The 17,928-nt window shown below is 35.2% G+C and overlaps 2 protein-coding genes across 2 annotated transcripts; both read right to left on the reverse strand.

The window, feature by feature from the left end:
- Nucleotides 1-11,627: 11,627 nt before the first annotated feature.
- Nucleotides 11,628-12,422, reverse strand: LOC142163075 (uncharacterized). The gene has a single exon (XM_075220328.1). The coding sequence runs from the start codon at nucleotides 12,420-12,422 to the stop codon at nucleotides 11,628-11,630; it is 795 nt and encodes a 264-aa protein (XP_075076429.1).
- Nucleotides 12,423-15,689: 3,267 nt separating this feature from the next.
- LOC107799270 (protein RGF1 INDUCIBLE TRANSCRIPTION FACTOR 1) lies at nucleotides 15,690-17,607 on the reverse strand. The gene is made up of 4 exons (XM_016622362.2): nucleotides 17,368-17,607; nucleotides 17,088-17,276; nucleotides 16,783-16,998; nucleotides 15,690-16,410 (listed from the first exon to the last, which is right to left on the reverse strand). The coding sequence occupies exons 1-4, from the start codon at nucleotides 17,368-17,370 to the stop codon at nucleotides 16,165-16,167; spliced, it is 654 nt and encodes a 217-aa protein (XP_016477848.1). The 5' UTR covers nucleotides 17,371-17,607; the 3' UTR covers nucleotides 15,690-16,164.
- Between the last annotated feature and the right edge of the window lie 321 nt (nucleotides 17,608-17,928).

The following is a 17,928-nucleotide window of genomic DNA, read 5'->3' on the forward strand; positions in this document are numbered from 1 at the left end:
TTAACTAAAATTAATCTAGAGTAACAAATTAAGTGATTAAAGAAAACAAATTGGCGAATTATAGAGACGAATTCAATGGGAGAGAATATTCTAAAGCTATGAGTTAGCTAACAATTTCGTTGAGTTTTTCACTTAAATCGTGTAATTAATTTATCTGATTTATTAGTTGACAAGGTTAATATTGCTCGTAGACTTCTCCCGAAGTACAACTCGCCTATTCAAGCTAATCTAACGTCTATATTCCTATAGAATTAGAATTAAAAAGAAACGCATTAATAATTCCTGTATAGTAACCAAGCAAAGTGATTAAGTATATTCCTATCCTAACCGCACCCCCCCCCCCCAGAGTTAAGATCTTGCTCTACTCAATCTTATATGCAATCTAGAATTCCCTCTCCCGAGTTCAATCCTAGATTCGTAGATAATATTCAATTGGTGCTCAAGCAATCAAATAATTAAGCCCAAGATTGAATAAATAAATCAATATGATAAAATAATAAGAACAATTCAAGCTTCAAACTACAACGTTCATATAGCACCCCAAAACTCTAGAACTAATAAACTATGAGATTAAAGGAAAAGAAGAGAAGAAAAACTAGTTAGAAGCATCCTCCAAGCGTGGTGTGTATTCCTCCACGTGAATTCTCCTTCCAAGTATGTTAGATCTCTCCAAAGTGGCATCTCTCCTTCAAAAATATATTTAGTCTTGCTTTTATACGTGTTGAGTAGGTCTAGGGCCGAAATAATCGTGTCCCGTAAAAATTTTCGTCACTTGTGCTCTGGCTAGTGCCAGGAACCCTCCACGGCGCTGCCAACTTGAGTGTTTTATTTCTGGCGCCACAGGTAGGGCTAGGCGCTGCATGTGGCGCTGCACTGGCCAACTTGTGTGTTTTCGTCCGTTTTGGCTCTAATTTCGCACATTTCGCCCCCAATTGCTCTCGGATCATTCCTACACATAAAAACACCATCAAATTAATATAAATCAATACATTTTACATCCTAAATCCACGAAACAAAAGTAAAACATGAGGCGATATACATATAAATATATATACTTTAAGCTAAACATCAACACCTCACACTTAGACTCTTGCTCGTCCTCGAGCAGTGGGACTATCAAATAAACTCCCAACAACATACATCTCAATTAGGGAAGAGCTATTTAATTTTATTTTTTCAATATACACTATACCGATGATCATGGTTGATAGCAACAATTAAACTGTAGCATATGCAATCACTTACACTTCCCTTTACTTATGTCATTCTTCACATATTCACAACAAAGACAACGTGCTCATAACAATCCTATCTTCAAAAGCCGACTCAATATCACGATGCACCCATGGATTGAACACCCAATATCACGGAGAAGTCTAATAATGTTACATATCCCTCGTGAAACCATGTGCCCTCACAACAAGAACAAGAGAGTATGTTGAATCCACACATTCGAATATCATGGTCAAATATAATTTAATGACTCACTTCTATAAAAGAAAAGCTCTCACTCTCACAAAGAAGTCGCATGCATGCAAAAAGTACCATATGCTTGCCCATAATGTAAATCTCCACTAATGTAGGCTCACTCAATCTAAAATCAATTAGGACTTTATATGGTTGTAATGTGGGCTTAGGGACGAGTAGGATATATTTAGGATTAGTGGTTCAACCTCCTAAGCACTTTAACACATCGCATACTAAACTTTAAGCTCAATTTCTTCAATCCACTTCAATTTCACAAATAAGATCATTCCCCAAAATTATTCCCTCTTTCTTTAAGCAGTACTTTTATTTATACTCCACTAGCAAGGACAAGACAACAGTTTAATCATTTCAATTTCCCTTCTTTTTTCCGAATTTTTCTTTTTTTTTCTTTCAACTATTCTTTTTCCTTTTTCAATTTTCACTAGTGGTGTGTTCTTTTACAAAATAAATACACCTTCTTCTTCTATTGGTTCCACTCAAAAGCCACCCCAAACTTAGTCCTTACTTCTTCTAGCACTCATTTCATAATTAAAGTGTCATAAGAGATAATAGGATCAAAATAATGCCAATTAAGAACAAAAGAGTATAGGCTCGTAATGTGGATGCCAATTAAAAGTCTACAGGCTCAAAAGGGTTCGCTAGGGATAGTGTTTATTTTGTGATAAGCAATTAAGCTAAAAAAGATCAAAGAAAGACTAAAATCATTTTTCAAACCGAGCATCACCTAAAATTTCGCTTCAACTCACGTACGGAGCAAGTTCTAGACTCAATCACAATAACATGGACTACACAAAATCTCACTTCACACATGGCACATGACTCACTAAGGACGGTCTCATTCTGACTCTCAAATAATGCACGTATTCACGGAGCCACAAGATATTAAACATTAAGCACAAAGTGAATATAAGTCAAGCAAAAGAGACATAGGCATCACAAAACATACTATCCAACTTCATCAAGGCATCATGAACAATTTCAAAACATTGGGAAGATACTCCACATACCAAAGCTTAGCCTAAGTTCATCAATCTTCCTCCTTTTATTTCCTCAAGTACTAATCTACTCTAAAAAATAAAAAACTACTATCTGGTTCAAACTACATCCCATGAAAAAGAACCGAGGCACAAAGAAAAACCATGGAGGATTATTACTACAAAAAAAAAGACTTATTTTTGGATTTTTCTATTTTTTTTCATTTTTTTTATTGGAGCTTAATCCCTCAAGAAAGCTGTCGACAAAATCCATCGTTGGGAAAGTCCAAATTTTTTGAATTTTTTTTCATTTTTTATATTTTGTAACAAAATTTACTACACGAAGAACGAGTACTACAACTAAGCTAAGATAGCACAAAAAATCACTCAGACAATCTCCTGACCCCCACACTTAAAATTGTGAAATGTCCTCAATGCACACTGAAAATAACAAAAGGGTAAAAGAGGCTCCCTGGTAGGCCAAAGGCCAAAGCATTAGCAGCTCACGGGATACTCAGACTTCTTTCAGGTATGATCCCTTGTGCGAGTACCTCACACTTAGTTTCAACTACCTGCTCACTTTTGCACATTCCAATTGGCTTTGGCTCCATGCTCGTACTCCTACAAAATACAAAAATAACCCTACAAAAAATAAGACAATAAATATAAAAGCAAAAAAATAAAGATAAAAATAAAATTGGGTTGCCTCCCAACACACTCTTGATTTAACGCCACAACACGACGCCATCACTTTCACCACTTTTCCTTCCACTTTGAAGATATGAATTGCGCCCCCAATTTTGCATCAATTTTTCTATCACGTTCATGGGGCAGTAGTGTAAAAATAAAGGAACCTAACAATAGATATCGCATCTTGCACTTCTTCGCCTTTAAGTGAGGAGTGTCGTTTTGCCTCCTTGGTATGACAAATTTCAGAATATAAACACTCTGTTCCTCATCCATTGACTCCTCCATATGCTCGATTGGATCAATTCCCATATCACCAACCAAACACAATGTTGAAAAGTGTTTAGAATGAGGTCTGATACGCTCCAACTCCAAAATTGCATTATTTTTTATATCCTCTATTTTGCACTCTTCGTCAACCTTGGTATCATTAATAATATTTTGGTCGAATAGTTGGAATTCCTCTTTCCGCTCCACAAGCTAGTCAGTATCCACAAAAATTAGTTGTAGGGCATCAGACACCTCAACCTTTTTATTCAATTGATCATGCATGTCATGGATATCTAAGCCAAATTAGTCTATCTCTTGCCTGAGCTTAGTTCTTTCGTCTATTAGCTGTTCTGTCATATTTGAAAGACCATCACGGATAAACTCATGAAATTTTATCAGTTGAGCTTGTTCCTCTAACCAAGATTGGCTCACTATATCTGCTTCTTCTAAATTATCTTCTGGTGGGAAATCGCTATCTTCAGCCATTTGCTCCGCCTCGGCCTTCATTATCATGATTGCTGCACTAATTCTTTGTATAGCCTTTCGATTTTTATCTTGTTGCTCGGCTACTTGCCTCATCAAGTCCATAATATGAGCCACACTTTCCATATCATCCACTTCATTGCTCTTATCAAGCTCATAAATATTATTAGAAACATTATAATAAGAACTCTGAGAAGGATAATAAAAATTAGGACAATCATCCCAATGGCCACCTTGACAACCACACACATTACAAAAATTTCACACATCAGATTGATACACAATTTTGCCCTAAGTGTGGTCCTCCACAATATGGACAAGGATCACCATAATAAGAATAAACAATATTAGACCAATTATCACTCCAAGATACCATGTCAACAAAGATAATAAGATATTAAACTAAGTTAAAAATAAAAAATAAAAACTTGAATAGGCAAAAAATAAAAATCCAATTTAGTAGAATAATTAATTTCTAAGTCCCCGGCAACGACGCCAAAAACTTGTTGCTCCCACACGCACATGCAAGTATACGTGATCGACAAGTAATATAGGATTGTAAGCCAAGATATCGTACACACAGGGACTTGTGATTAACTATCAACTAAATTAAACCAAGCAATTAATCTATTCAAGTGAATCCTAACGTATGAATATTTAACTAAAATTAATCTAGAGTAAAAAAATTAAGAGATTATAGAAAACAAATTGGCGAATTATAGAGACGAATTCAATGGGAGAGAATATTCTAGAGTTATGGTTAGCTAACAATTCCGTTGAGTTTTTCACTTAAATCGTCTAATTAATTTATCTGGTTTATTGGTTGACAAGGTTAATATTGCTCGTAGCCTTCTCCCGAAGTACAACTCGCCTATTCAAGCTAATCTAATGCCTATATTCCTATGGAATTAGAATTAACAAGAACGCATTAATAATTCCTGTATAGTAATCAAGCAAGGCGATTAGGTATATTCCTATCCTAACCGCAAATCCGCCCCCCACTCAGAGTTAAGATCTTGCTCTACTCAATCTTATATGCAATCTAGAATTCCCTCTCCCGAAGTCAATCCTAGATTCGTAGATAGTATTCAATTGGTGATCAAGCAATTAAATAATTAAGCGCAAGATTGAATAAATACATCAATATGATAAAATAATAAGAATATCAAACTACAACGTTCATGTAGCACCCTAAAACTCTAGAACTAATAAACTATGAGATTAAAGCAAAAAAAGAGAAGAAAAACTAGTTAGAAGCCTCCTCCAAGCGTGGTGTATGTTCCTCCATGTGAATTCTCCTTCCAAGTATGTTAGATCTCTCTAAAGTGGCATCTCTCCCTCAAAAATATATTTAGTCTTGCTTCTATACGTGTTGGGTAGGTCTAGGGCCGAAATAACCGTGTCTCGGGCGAAATTGGAGAAAATTCATGTCACTGGCGCCCTGGCTAGTGCCAGGCGCTGCCAAATTGAGTGTTCTATTTCTGGCGCCACAGGTAGGGCTAGGCGCTGCCTGTGGCGCTGCACTGCCCAACTTTCATGTTTTCGTCCGTTTTGGCTCTAATATCGCACATTTCGCCCTCAATTGCTCCCAAATCATTCCTATACATAAAAACATCTCAAATTAATATAAATCAACACATTTTACATCCTAAATCCACGAAACAAAAGTAAAACATGAGGTGATATACATATAAATATATATATACTTTAAGTTAACATCACGAGGATAAAAAAAAGAACTATATTTATTTATAGTACATTCACTCGCGTTGGTAGCACAAGTGTTGCCTATGGAGTTTTCAATTCTATAATTTTCTTTCTTGTGTTTAAGTTCAATATACTGACCCGAAAAAAAATGAAGACTATTTTTAATCTCTGATAAATCCATATCGATACTAAAAGGGCTATCCTATCGACCACCCGAAAGAGACAAGGAAGACTAACTGTCCTCCTGCTTGAAACTTTTATTGCCTAGGTTATATAGCTAATTCTGAAAAGGTAGGTTGAAGCTATAGCTATAAATATTTATACCATTAGATCATTTAAAAGAAAATTACAAGTCACTCATTCAATATTTAATACTTCATTTGTTCATTTTTAATTGTCGACTTTACACTCCCTTAAAGAAAAAATAAATGAAGTATGTATTTTACAATTTTACACATATTAATGATAGCATTTCAAAAAGTCTTAAGAAATAATTTGGGGAATGAGTAAATAATGATAATGGTAAAACAAGAAAAAAAGATTATCTTAGTGGACAAGTAAAAGTGAATGTAGGGAGTAATAATATAAATGATAGTGTATACTCCTTCTGTTCCACAATAAGTGATCAATTTGTTTTTGGCATGCCCATTAAAAAAATACTAAATCCTATACAAAAATACCTAGTATGACTAAACTACCCTTAATTAAATATTTAATGTGAGGAGTAAGAAAACTTTTTAGGGATATGTACATAAGGGTAATTTTGTAAAAAACAAATTGAATTCTTTCTTGATTATATAAATTGACATTTATTTTGGACCAAAATAAAAAAACAAGTTGATCACTTATTGTGGACCGGAAAGAGTAACTTATTAGAATATATTAATTACATTAATGATGTAAATTTTGACATTATAAATACATATAACTAAATCCATCTTTTTTATTATCTTCTCAATAGCAAAAAGAGCAGGAATCGACCTTTATCCTTTAAAACGTTTGATCATCTTCATAAAAATGTCAGATAAGCTACATTCTAATTAAACAATTATTTATTTGCGATAATATAAAATTCAGTGAACTCCGCGATTCATTTTTTTTTTTTTAAAAAAAACTTTCCATTTTGGCTCTGAGTAGATGAATGATCAGCTTTATGGAAGGCTACGAGGAATATTTTGCAAGAAAGTATGCGAACAGCAAGAGAGGTTAAGGACTTGATGAGACTTGAGACTGTATAGACTGTTCGATTCGTTGATACTTAGCGTGTAAATGGACTGACAAGTGGCAATATGCACATCACTCACCTTCACCCCACCATCCAAATTTAAATATTAAATATTAAATATTAAATATTAAATCTATAATAAGTAAAATAAAAGGAGAGGTTAAAGACTTGAGAGTGTGTAGACTCTGTGTCAAAAGGCTCCACCTCTGTGGAAGAGTTAATTCCATCCTCTAATAGTGACTACTGAGCACTACCCTATTCAGTTTATCTATAACAAATCATAATCATAACAACTGATTAATTAAATTGTCGTGATATATTAAAGAAAATTCTATTATCAGTATATATTATTCAAATCCTACTCAATATCTGAAAATTCTCCCTTGTATTACTACTAACTTGAAGTTCTTGTTTACTTCCACAAATTGCTCCCCACTCCCATATATTAAAACTATATTTATCTGGACGTTTTTATAAGCAAAACGAATGGCATTAGCGGTCCTATTTGAGGCGGACCTAGAATTTTTACGCGACGGGCATATTATTCTGCTCAACCAATTTCCCTTAAAGGCTTTTAGTGTTTAAGGTGTCAACTGCTTTAAATTAGCCATTTTCAAGGTAATAAAAGGAGAGGTTAAAAACTTGAGAGTGTGAAGCATACATTTACAGGTGTGTGTGTATATATATATATATATATATATATATATATATACACACACACACACACACACTCCGGTTTTTTCCAATTTATGTGAACTTGTGTGATTGGACACGAAATTTAAGAAAAAATGAACACTTTTGAAATTTGTGGTCCTAAATAAGTTAAAAAGGGACTTAGAGTATTTGTATGGTTATAAAAACTTCTTATTAAGGGTAGAATTGTAAGTTTAAGCTAAATTATTTCCAAATATAGAAAGGGGTCATTCTTTGTTAATGTGAGATATTACCTCACATTTTCTGGAAGAAATGAAAAGGAATGAACCCTAACAATAATGAGGAGAGAGAAGAGAGAAAGAGAGGAGAGAAAATATCTTGGTACTTCTTATTTCCTGAAAGTTCTCTTTTATGTCTTATTACAATGCTAATAAAATGAATGAAAATGAAAATAGTAAAGAATTGGGCCGGTATACAATTGGGCCAGCTTATGTCTCACTAAACTATGTAGGCCCAATATTGTCAACACCACCCCTCAAGCTGGAGAGTGCAGACACTCCAAGCTTGCACAAAAACTGATGGTGGAGAGGTCCAAACAAGTTCTTAGTCAACATATCAGCAAGTTGAATGGAGCTGGAGACAAATTGAAGAGAAATCAACCCAGAACTCAAGTTGTCCCGTACAAAATGACAATCAACTTCAATGTGCTTGGTGCGCTCGTGGAAAACTGGATTTTTAGCAATGTGTAAAGCTGCTTGGCTATCACAAAACAGAGGAACAGGAGCAGAAATATGCAAATGGAAGTCACCAAGCAGTCGAACCAACCAAGAAATCTCAGCTACCACCATCCTCAAGGCCCTATACTCAGCCTCAGCTGATGAGAGAGAGACATTAGAATGTTTCTTGCTCTTCCATGAAATAGGACTGCCTCCAAGAGTAATATAGAAATCAGTGACAGACCTTCTAGAAATAGGACATGCAGCCCAATAAGAGTTTGAGAAAGCTGCTAAGGACATATCAGAGCTGGCAGAGAACAGAATTCCTCGGGCAAGAGCATTTAAGAGATATCTGAGAACATGAAGAGATGCTAGCATGTGAGGAACATGAGGAGATTGCAAAAATTGGCTGAGGTGTTGGACAGAAAAAGATATGTCGGGTCTGGTATATTGTAGGAAATTGAGTTTGCCTACCTATCTCCTGAATTTGGTAGGATCAGAAAGAGGGTCTACAATATCAGTAACAAGTTTAACAGTGGAATCCAAGGGAGTAGAAACAGGGGTGAAGTTGCCACAATGAAATTCAGCCAAGAGGTCAGAAGTGTACTTATGTTGGCTCATGAGGTACCCCTGTGGATGTGAAGTGATTTCCAAACCCAAGAAATAATGGTCAACACCTAAATCCTTAATCTTGAATTGGTTATCCAAGAAAGCCTTCAGAGAATTCAATTCAATAAGATCATCTACAGCTAAGAGGATGCCATCCACATAAATGGCAACCATAATAAGAGAAGCACTAGAAGCCTTTGTAAATAAAGAGCAGTCATTTTTGCTGGAAGTGTAGCCTCTGGATAGCAAAGAATCAGACAACTTTGAAAACCACTGCCTAGATGTTTGCTTGAGGCCATAAAGAGACTTCTTGAGTCTGCAAACCAAAGGAGAAGAAAGGGAAGATAGAGCAGAGATCACCAAACCAAGGGGAAGCCTCATGTAAACCTCCATATGTAGGTTACCATGCAAAAAGGCATTATTAACATCCAGCTGGAAAACAGTCCAACACCTTTCGACAGCCAAAGTAAGGAGGCATCTAATAGTGGTGATCTTAACAACTGGAAAAATGTCTCAGTGTAGTCAACCCCTTCTCTTTGGGTATCCCCTCAGATTACTAATCTGTCCATGTACCTCTCAATGGTACCATCTAACCTTTGTTTGATCTTATAGACCCACTTACAAGGGATAACCTTCTTATGTGGAGGAAGAAAGACAATGTCCCAAGTCTGATTTGCAGCAAGAGCATCAAATTCCTTTAGCATGGCCTCTTTCCAGGCAGGATTAGTAGCATCCTATTGGTAAAATTGGGGCTCATGCATATGCAGGCCAATTGTAGGAACCTTAGATGACACAGGAGGAGAAAGGGAGAAAGGTATCATTGAATTGCAGACATTAACATTTCTATAAGATATTCTAAGTTCAGGAGCAGGTACAGTAAGTATAGAAGTGGAAGAATGAGAGGTAGAAGAAGAAGAGGAAAAGATGAAAGTAGGAGGAAGAACATGAGGAAGAGTGGAAGGGGAAGGAGAAGGGACAGGGGAGGAAGAGGGTGGGACAGGAGCAACAGAATGTGTAGAGGGGACATAAACAAATATGGGGGGAGGAGAATGATCAAAAGAAGAGGAAGATGGAAAGGGGAAGATATGCTCATGGAACACAACATCCCTAGAAAAGAAAATAGAGTGGGAAGATAAATTCAGCAATTTGTATCCCTTCTTCCCACAAGGATAACCCAGAAAAACAGCAAAAATGGACCTGGGTTGAAACTTATCTCTGCCAGGCTTGGGACTGACAATATGGCAAAGGCAACCAAAAGATCTTAGATGATCATAAGTGGGGCATAACTATGCATTTTTCAAAAGGGGAGACATTTAGAAGAACAGGAGAAGGAATTCTATTAATGAGGTAAGTGGCAGTGAGAACACACTCACCCCAATACTTAAGGGGAAGTTTTGATTGGAATAAAAGTGCTATGGAGACTTCTAACATATGTTTGTGTTTTCTTGCAACGATACCATTCTGTTGGGGAGTGTGAGGAAAGGTTGTTTCGTGATGAATCCCATTAGCAGTAAAGAATTGCTGAGCTTCAGCACTACTACCTAGTTCATAGGCATTGTCAGATCTAAAACATTGAATAAAGGACTGAAATTGGATTTTGACCATCTGAAGGAAAGCTTTAAGAATGGAAAGGGAATTACTCTTACAAGACATAAGATGAATCCATGTGACTCTAGTGAAGTCATCAACTAAAGTCAGAAAATACCTAAAGCCATTGTATGTTTAGGTGTTGTAAGGACCCCAAATATCAATATGGACAAGTTGAAAAGGTATAGTAGAATGGATAGAGCTAGCAGGGAAAGGTAACCTCTGTTGTCTAGCCATAAGGCATACATTACATAGAAATGGTTGCTTAGGTGAAATCTTATCTAATAAATAAGGGATAAACTTCATTCTTGCAAAAGGAATATGACCTAATCTTTGATACCAAAATACATCATTTTTATTAGCAACAACAGAAGAATTACAATGTGAACTAGAGAGTACAGAATGAGAAGTAGAACAAGGAACCTGACTAGGTACATTACAAACAATAGAATTTGAAACCGGAACAAACTTGGAAATAGAAACAGGAGAGGATCTACCAGCTGAATGCAGAAAATACAGTCCATTTGCAGCCTTACCAATTACCAGAGGCCTCCTCAGAGAAAGGCCTTGTAAAATACAATTGTAAATAGTGAAAGCTGTAATGCATGTGAACTGTAGAAGTAATTTGTGCACAGAAATCAAATTGAAGTGAAAAGATGGAACTAAGAGGACATTGTGTAATGTTATATCAGGACTGAGAATTAAGGATCCAGTAGATATGACTTTTACCTTATATCCATTAGGTAAGGTTATTAGGAAAGGTGAGGTTAAAGGTTTGAGATTGTGAAGGAGATGTTTGTGGGGTGTCATATGGTTTATAGCACCAGAGTCAATGATCCAAGGATTTCTACCTAAATTTGACACTATAGATGCATGAAATGCAGCAGAATGGACCTCAGGGTGGTTGTACGCACCTGCAAAGTTGGCAAATCCAGTGTCGTCAGCAGCAATGATGTCAAGATGGGAAGTAGGAGTAACAATGTTGACATTCTGAAGCAGGATCATAAGATGTTGGTATTGTTCCTTGGTAAACTTTAGAAGGACTAGGATTGAGAAAACTGGAACTTGTACCAGGACTTTCAGAATGAACACAGGCTGCAAATCTCCTACTCTTTGTAAACTTGAAATATGATAGAAAACCATGTAGCCGGTAGCATTTATCAATGGTGTGTCCAGGTTTCTTTCAGTATTTGCATAATACATTAGGAGAAGGACCAGAAAGTTTCTTTAACTCAAATTGAACCCTCTGATTGTAACCTTTATGGTTGTTGATAGGACCAGTTGCAACAGTAAAGGAGACAAAATCATTTGAAAAACTGGAATGGGAGCAGAAGTCTCTTTCTGTTTTTCATCATGTTGAAGCATAGAGTATGCTTTACTCAAGGAAGGAAGGGATGATATCATCAGAATATTGGTTTTACAGGTGGAGTAAGATTTATTTAAACCACTAAGGAACTGATATATCTTGTGCTCCTCAATGAACTCAGGTAAAGCACCATAAGAACACACAGGTCCAACATAAGCAGTGGTAAGTTCATCCCAAAGACCTCTCAATTTAGTAAAGTAAGTTGCAATATCTAAGGATTCTTGGGAGGCTGCACTAAGTTCCCTTTGGATCTGGATGTATTTGGAACCATTGGAAGAACCAAATCTTTCATCTATATCAGTACAGATGTCCTTAGCAGTATCAAAACCCATGACACTATTAGCTATGTCCCTAGACAATGAATTAGTTATCCATGCAATGACATGGTCATTGCATCTTTCCCAAAATTGATAGTAAGGTGAATCAAATTGTGGTTTGGATATTCTACTAGTAATGAGACCTAGCTTATTTTTGGCAGAAAGTGCAGTCAACATGTTTTTACGCCAATTGACAAAACCAGTTCCATCAAAGAGGGGAGACACCAGATGAGTGCTCGGACTATCCGAGGGATGTACATAAAAGGGATGAGAGATAGGGATAATGAATTCATCAAAACCCCCAATCGTAGAAGACAAACTTACTTCAGGACTACCCATACTGAAAACCCTAGAATTGTAAAGTTTACAGATAAATCCTAAGTAGAACAAAATTCGATCAATATTACTGTGATAAGAAGGGTTACCGTCCTCCTTTGCGGCCTAAAGGAGCAAAAGCCTTGAAATTTATTGAGGAAACCAGCAACAATATACAACTGATCGTCGATCGAGCAAAACACGACCACTAGTGTATATTAACCCAAACACGTTGAAGAAACACCGCAGAAATCGCAAACAGACACTGAAAAAACCCAGAAATCAGCGAATACCCAGCATAAATGAAAATACCAAAATTTGACGGAACAAAGTCTTCGGTGGAATCCGATAAAACTACCATCGATGAGAAGAGCGGAGCCCAAATCGATTGATTTTAGGCTCTGATACCATGTTAATGTAAGATATTACCTCACATTTTCTGGAAGAAATGAAAAGGGATGAACCCTAACAGTAACGAGGAGAGAGAAGAGAGAAAGAGAAGAGAGAAAATATCTTGGTACTTCTTATTTCCTGAAAGTTCTCTTTTATGTCTTATTACAATGATAATAAAATGAATGAAAATGAAAATAGTAAAGAATTGGGCCGGGTATACAATTGAGTCAGCTTATGTCTGACTAAACTATGTAGGCCCAATATTGTAAATATTCTTTTTGAACAGACGAAAAACGAAATAGGTTCACATAAACCTAAACTGGAACAGAGGGAGTATAAGATTTCGACCGAAGTTTACGTGATCCGGTGACCTCTCACCCATACATATGGGTCCGCCTCTGCTGTACATAATAAACCTTATTAGCACAAAGCATGCCCTCATTACTTCGACGCATAAGTGGATTCATGTAGCCTCTTTTTCGTTTAATTGTATCATTTAAATGAACTAAGAAGCCCATAAATCAGGAGATGTATTCAAATATTGATCATAATTTCTTCTTTACTTTTGTACTTAAGATCGGAAAAGCGAAAACGAGTAAGCTGAGAGGAAACAAAAGTCAAGGGTCTACGAGCAGGGAAATTGGCAGTCGAAAGTCAAATAATCTAGAAGCTCACATAAAGCAAGTCAAAGTCAAGAATATGCCTTTGCCCGCCCTTCACACGGTTAAACAAAAAGGATGCAATAATGTTCATGCCCTACTATACGGCTTCTTAATTACTATTCTCTCCCTTATGCATCATACTTTTTCTCTTTAAATATTTTAAAAAGAATATTATTTAAAAAAAATTTAACTTTAAACTTTTTATTTTATAGCAAAAAATTTTACGGCTTATTTTAGATAATAAGTTTCAAAAATCTTTTATTCTTTCTTAAACTTCATATTTAATCAAATAATGCAACATAAATTGAGACGGAAGAAATAATATTTTATAAGAAAATGAACCTTTTTGGTTACGTAAATGATTTGATAAGAGAAAAAATGTACCCCATAATGATACTTTTAAGATTTACGTTTAATATGGGATATATAGTACAAAAAATTTACATGATCTAATAATATGAATTTCTCTTGTACCTTTTTTTGTATAGAAGTCAAACAATATTAATTAGACGATAAGTCATCCTTTCTTTTAATCTGTTACTTCCTCCCAGAAGAGAACTCAAGAATTCACGTGGCTAAGTGTTCATCAACCATACCTCTCCAATTTTTTTTATATACCTTTTAAGATTTAGTAATATCTATTAAAAATTATTTGATAGCATTGATCATACCAACAAGAGTTAAAATCGCCCTTGTTTAGAAAGAGCTTTACTTGCAATGACTTCACGGTATAAATTCAGATTTAATCGTGAGAACCAAGAAATTAAAAAAGATAGCATTGGTCTTATATTTATTTGATTAAAGTATTCTTAGTGACCACTTATTTGAAATGAGATACTGATACATATCTTCTTGGAAGAGTAAAGATGAGACTGGGAAAAATTAACTAATGCCTCGTTTCGAGGTGAATATTATACTCCCTCCGTTCAGTTTTACTTAGCACATTTTGACTTTTTACGTCTCTTAAGAAATAATAAATGAAGTGTATAATTTATCATGATACTCATGTTAATTAATACATATTTTATTAAATGTGAGAAAATAATTTAAAATGAATAATAAATACTATAAATATAATATAAAAAAGAATTTGTTTTTTCTTAATATACGTAAAATAATAAATAAAAGTAAAAATTTATTTTTAATATATATGCCAAATAAAAGTAAACGAAGGTATTGATTTGAAGAATGAGAAAGGCCGTCGGGTCCACAATGCACTTTCATCTCCTTTTCATCAATCAAAGACTCAAAGAAAAGACTTGTGTATGTAAAACGGCAAGAGACATGGATTGTCACTAGCTTCTCAATTGTTGCTATAAATAAAATCTGTTACTATCTGCACAAAACGACGAAGTTGGGAATGAATATAAAGAAGAAGCACAGAACTAAATGCAGAAAAACTAACTTTCCCAATGTGCGACTATGTCCGTCCAATCCAACAATCATAAATATATCCCAACTCCACTAATACTAGTAAATGAAAACTCCTCCACCAAGAAAACCCTATTTATATCAGCAAGGGCGGCTGACCTAATTTTTAGATTCCACGAACCAAGACAACTTACTTTCTTCACTAACCAACGTCTGACACGTGCACTATTTGATGCCGCCACCATTTCCACCCAATTGCCTATGCTGGACCCCACTTTGGGTTTGGGATGTCGTTACTTATCCCTTCTTATTAAGATGGAGGTAGTGCTCGTTTTATACCATGGATAAGGAATAATTAACCTTGATAAATATAATATTAATTTATTTTATATTTGATTAGAATAAAATTATGATATAACTAATCTCAAAATTAGTTATTTTGATATTAATTTTGGGACTATAATATTTTTATTTCATAGAAAAGTAAGGTAATTAATTCTAAAATAATTAATTATGAAACAACTTATTTTCCAAACGATCCCTTGGTATTTAGTGCGCTCAAACGGATGTTCCCGCTTATCTTGAAAACCTCCTTCATCAAGCTAATTAAAATAAGCATAAAAGAGAGTCACTTTATTTCATTTTAGATGCATTTGATTAAATGTGGAGTTTAATAGGATAATGAAAACTACGGATATGCTATATACGCATGTAATATATCAAAAATACTCTTTAACATTGCGTGGTTTTCGGCCGGTCATGTCAATTCATATAAAAAAGTATGCCATTACGAACAAAAAGAAATGATTAATAGTACAAAATTTAAAGATAGAAGAGTGTCATCAGTTATACAAAAGTATTATAATGCTAAAGCTTCATTCCAGATGTCGACACTTTGTTAAGCTTCATTATAATGGGACTATTATAATGCTAAAGCTTCATTCCAGATGTCGACACTTTGTTAAGTATTCCAACCATTTACAATATATTTACATTTTAGATTACACAGGCTGAAAGAGACAATCAAAACTTAGGTATAAACAACTAAAAAGCCAGTCTATCTAATAGTTCATCAAACTATAGTAGTAGTAGCTTATTTTCTAAGCCCACTTTCTAACTTTACTATATTAGTCCTTTCATATTTTCTTATTTCAACTTCCACCCCTCCAATTTATACAATACATCTCTTATGGATGAAAGAGCTCACAAACACTGGCCATTTTGGAGAAAGCACTAGTGTTTGGTGGGTTTTTGAGGAGCTGCATTATTATGATAACTAGGCTGTATTAGTATAGACAATATGCATTTTAGATGTAAATTGAAGGACTGCGATGCAAATACTAATCTATGTATAGTCCTCCCATTGGGGATCGATGAGGAATTCCCTTTCTGCGTTTGGCCATTCTGTAATTAGCAGAAGTTGGAGGTGGCGTTGACGGAGTGAAACTTTGAATCTTGTTTCTCCGGCCATGGCTGCTGCTGCTACTACTGTAAGACTCTTCAGATTCCGATGCCGTCGCCGGCGTCCTCCTCTTCTCCGGCGAATTCTTTGGCTTCTTCACGTAATTACTTGAGGTCCCAACAATCTGTAAATCAATTTAGTTTAGAAATCTCCTTGAACAATCAAGACTAAAATCTAATGAGTACTTTTTACTCCTATTGGGAAATACAATAAATGCAACAATAATCAATTGCCAATCTCAAAAAATCCAACTTTCTTTAATTTCCCGAGATATACTTTGAAAATGCTAAATATTTCCAATCAATCGACCAGTGAGGTGACACACAGCAAAAATGACCATTGAGCTAATACATTGAAATGTACACAATCAAGAATTTTATGGGTGCCCTCAATTCAATGACAATAAAAGTCAAATTAAATGCAAGAAAATATTTTGATAAGGAAAGAGAACAGAGAATTAATGGGAAAATCAAGAAGGACTAGGAAATTTTTGTACCTTGCAACCGAGAGAGCAGAATTTGAAGGAATCAAGAAGACTTCTTTCACAGACTTCACATGTATTAGTCACCCCTTTGCCTGGCCTAGGCTGTGGCCTTTCATTCAAGAACACAACTTTAGCACTGTTGATAACGTATGTCTGAACTGAAGAAATGTCCAAATATTTCTGAATTTCATTAACCCTTATCACATCATGGTACGATGACCTCCTTATCTGTTTCACCAAAAGAAACTCTGTTTAAAAAAATGAAGAAGCCAAAAACAGAGCAATTTTGTGATTCCATTAGATGAAAAATGGCGAACCTGAATAACACGATGGTCTTTGTGATGGGCTAAACAGAGAGAGCAAAGAGGGCCATTAATACAGTCAAGACAGTACATATTACATTCACTTTTATGGGAATCAGCGTGTAATTTGCATTGACCAAAGAATCGTTCACTTAGTAATGGCTTCAACCAAAGAGGCCACCTATTGTCATCTTCATCAGGTCCCTATACCCAGGAAAAAGAAAGAGTCAGCAAAAGAAAAGAAATTTCACTATATAACAGAAGCCAAAATGATAGATGATTTCTTGAAATTTACCATGATACGCCTGTTCTTAGGCTTGATTTCACGGATTGTGATATCTTGGTTGTCGATCGCCAGTTTGAAATACTTTTCAGTAGTAACGCTTTGTTTTTTTTTTCTTTCTCCAGAGAAAAAAGAGTGGCAATATGAGGGAGAGAATTTATTGGAGAAAGAGAGAGAGAGAGATGGGGGTTTAGGCTTTGAGGAAGTGGAGGGGGTGAGAGAAATGATGGGTACTTGTAAGGAATTAGGATGACAGTGGGGTGGGCTTGAGAAAAGTTTCTTTTCATATTTTACATAAAGATTGGAGAAAGGGCGAGAAAAAGAGACAATGAAAATTAATCTAACAAGATCAAAATTTAGTTGGACTTGATAGTATTTACTTTAAATCATACTACTAATTTATTATAATTAATAAATAAATTAATTAATTACTAATATATGATACAAGTGCATGTAAAAATATATGTTATGTGTTCATTACCACTAAAATTGAGCCAAATGTCACTCATACAAGTCATAGCGAGTGGCGAATCTAAGATATACATAACACGTTCAATTAATAATAACAACAAA

The sequence above is a fragment of the Nicotiana tabacum genome, chromosome 8, assembly GCF_000715075.1.
Source record: "Nicotiana tabacum cultivar K326 chromosome 8, ASM71507v2, whole genome shotgun sequence".
Taxonomy (NCBI): domain Eukaryota; kingdom Viridiplantae; phylum Streptophyta; class Magnoliopsida; order Solanales; family Solanaceae; genus Nicotiana; species Nicotiana tabacum.

What these genes read in the sequence shown, in the direction of transcription:
- LOC142163075 (XM_075220328.1), bottom strand. Translation starts at nt 12,422, where the DNA reads ATGGGTAGTCCTGAAGTAAGTTTGTCTTCTACGATTGGGGGTTTTGAT.
- LOC107799270 (XM_016622362.2), bottom strand. An exon ending in AAGACCATCGTGTTATTCAG is followed by an intron (nt 16,999 to 17,087) that starts GTTCGCCATTTT and finishes TTGGTGAAACAG; the next exon opens with ATAAGGAGGTCATCGTACCA. An exon ending in TCTGCTCTCTCGGTTGCAAG is followed by an intron (nt 16,411 to 16,782) that starts GTACAAAAATTT and finishes ATTGATTTACAG; the next exon opens with ATTGTTGGGACCTCAAGTAA.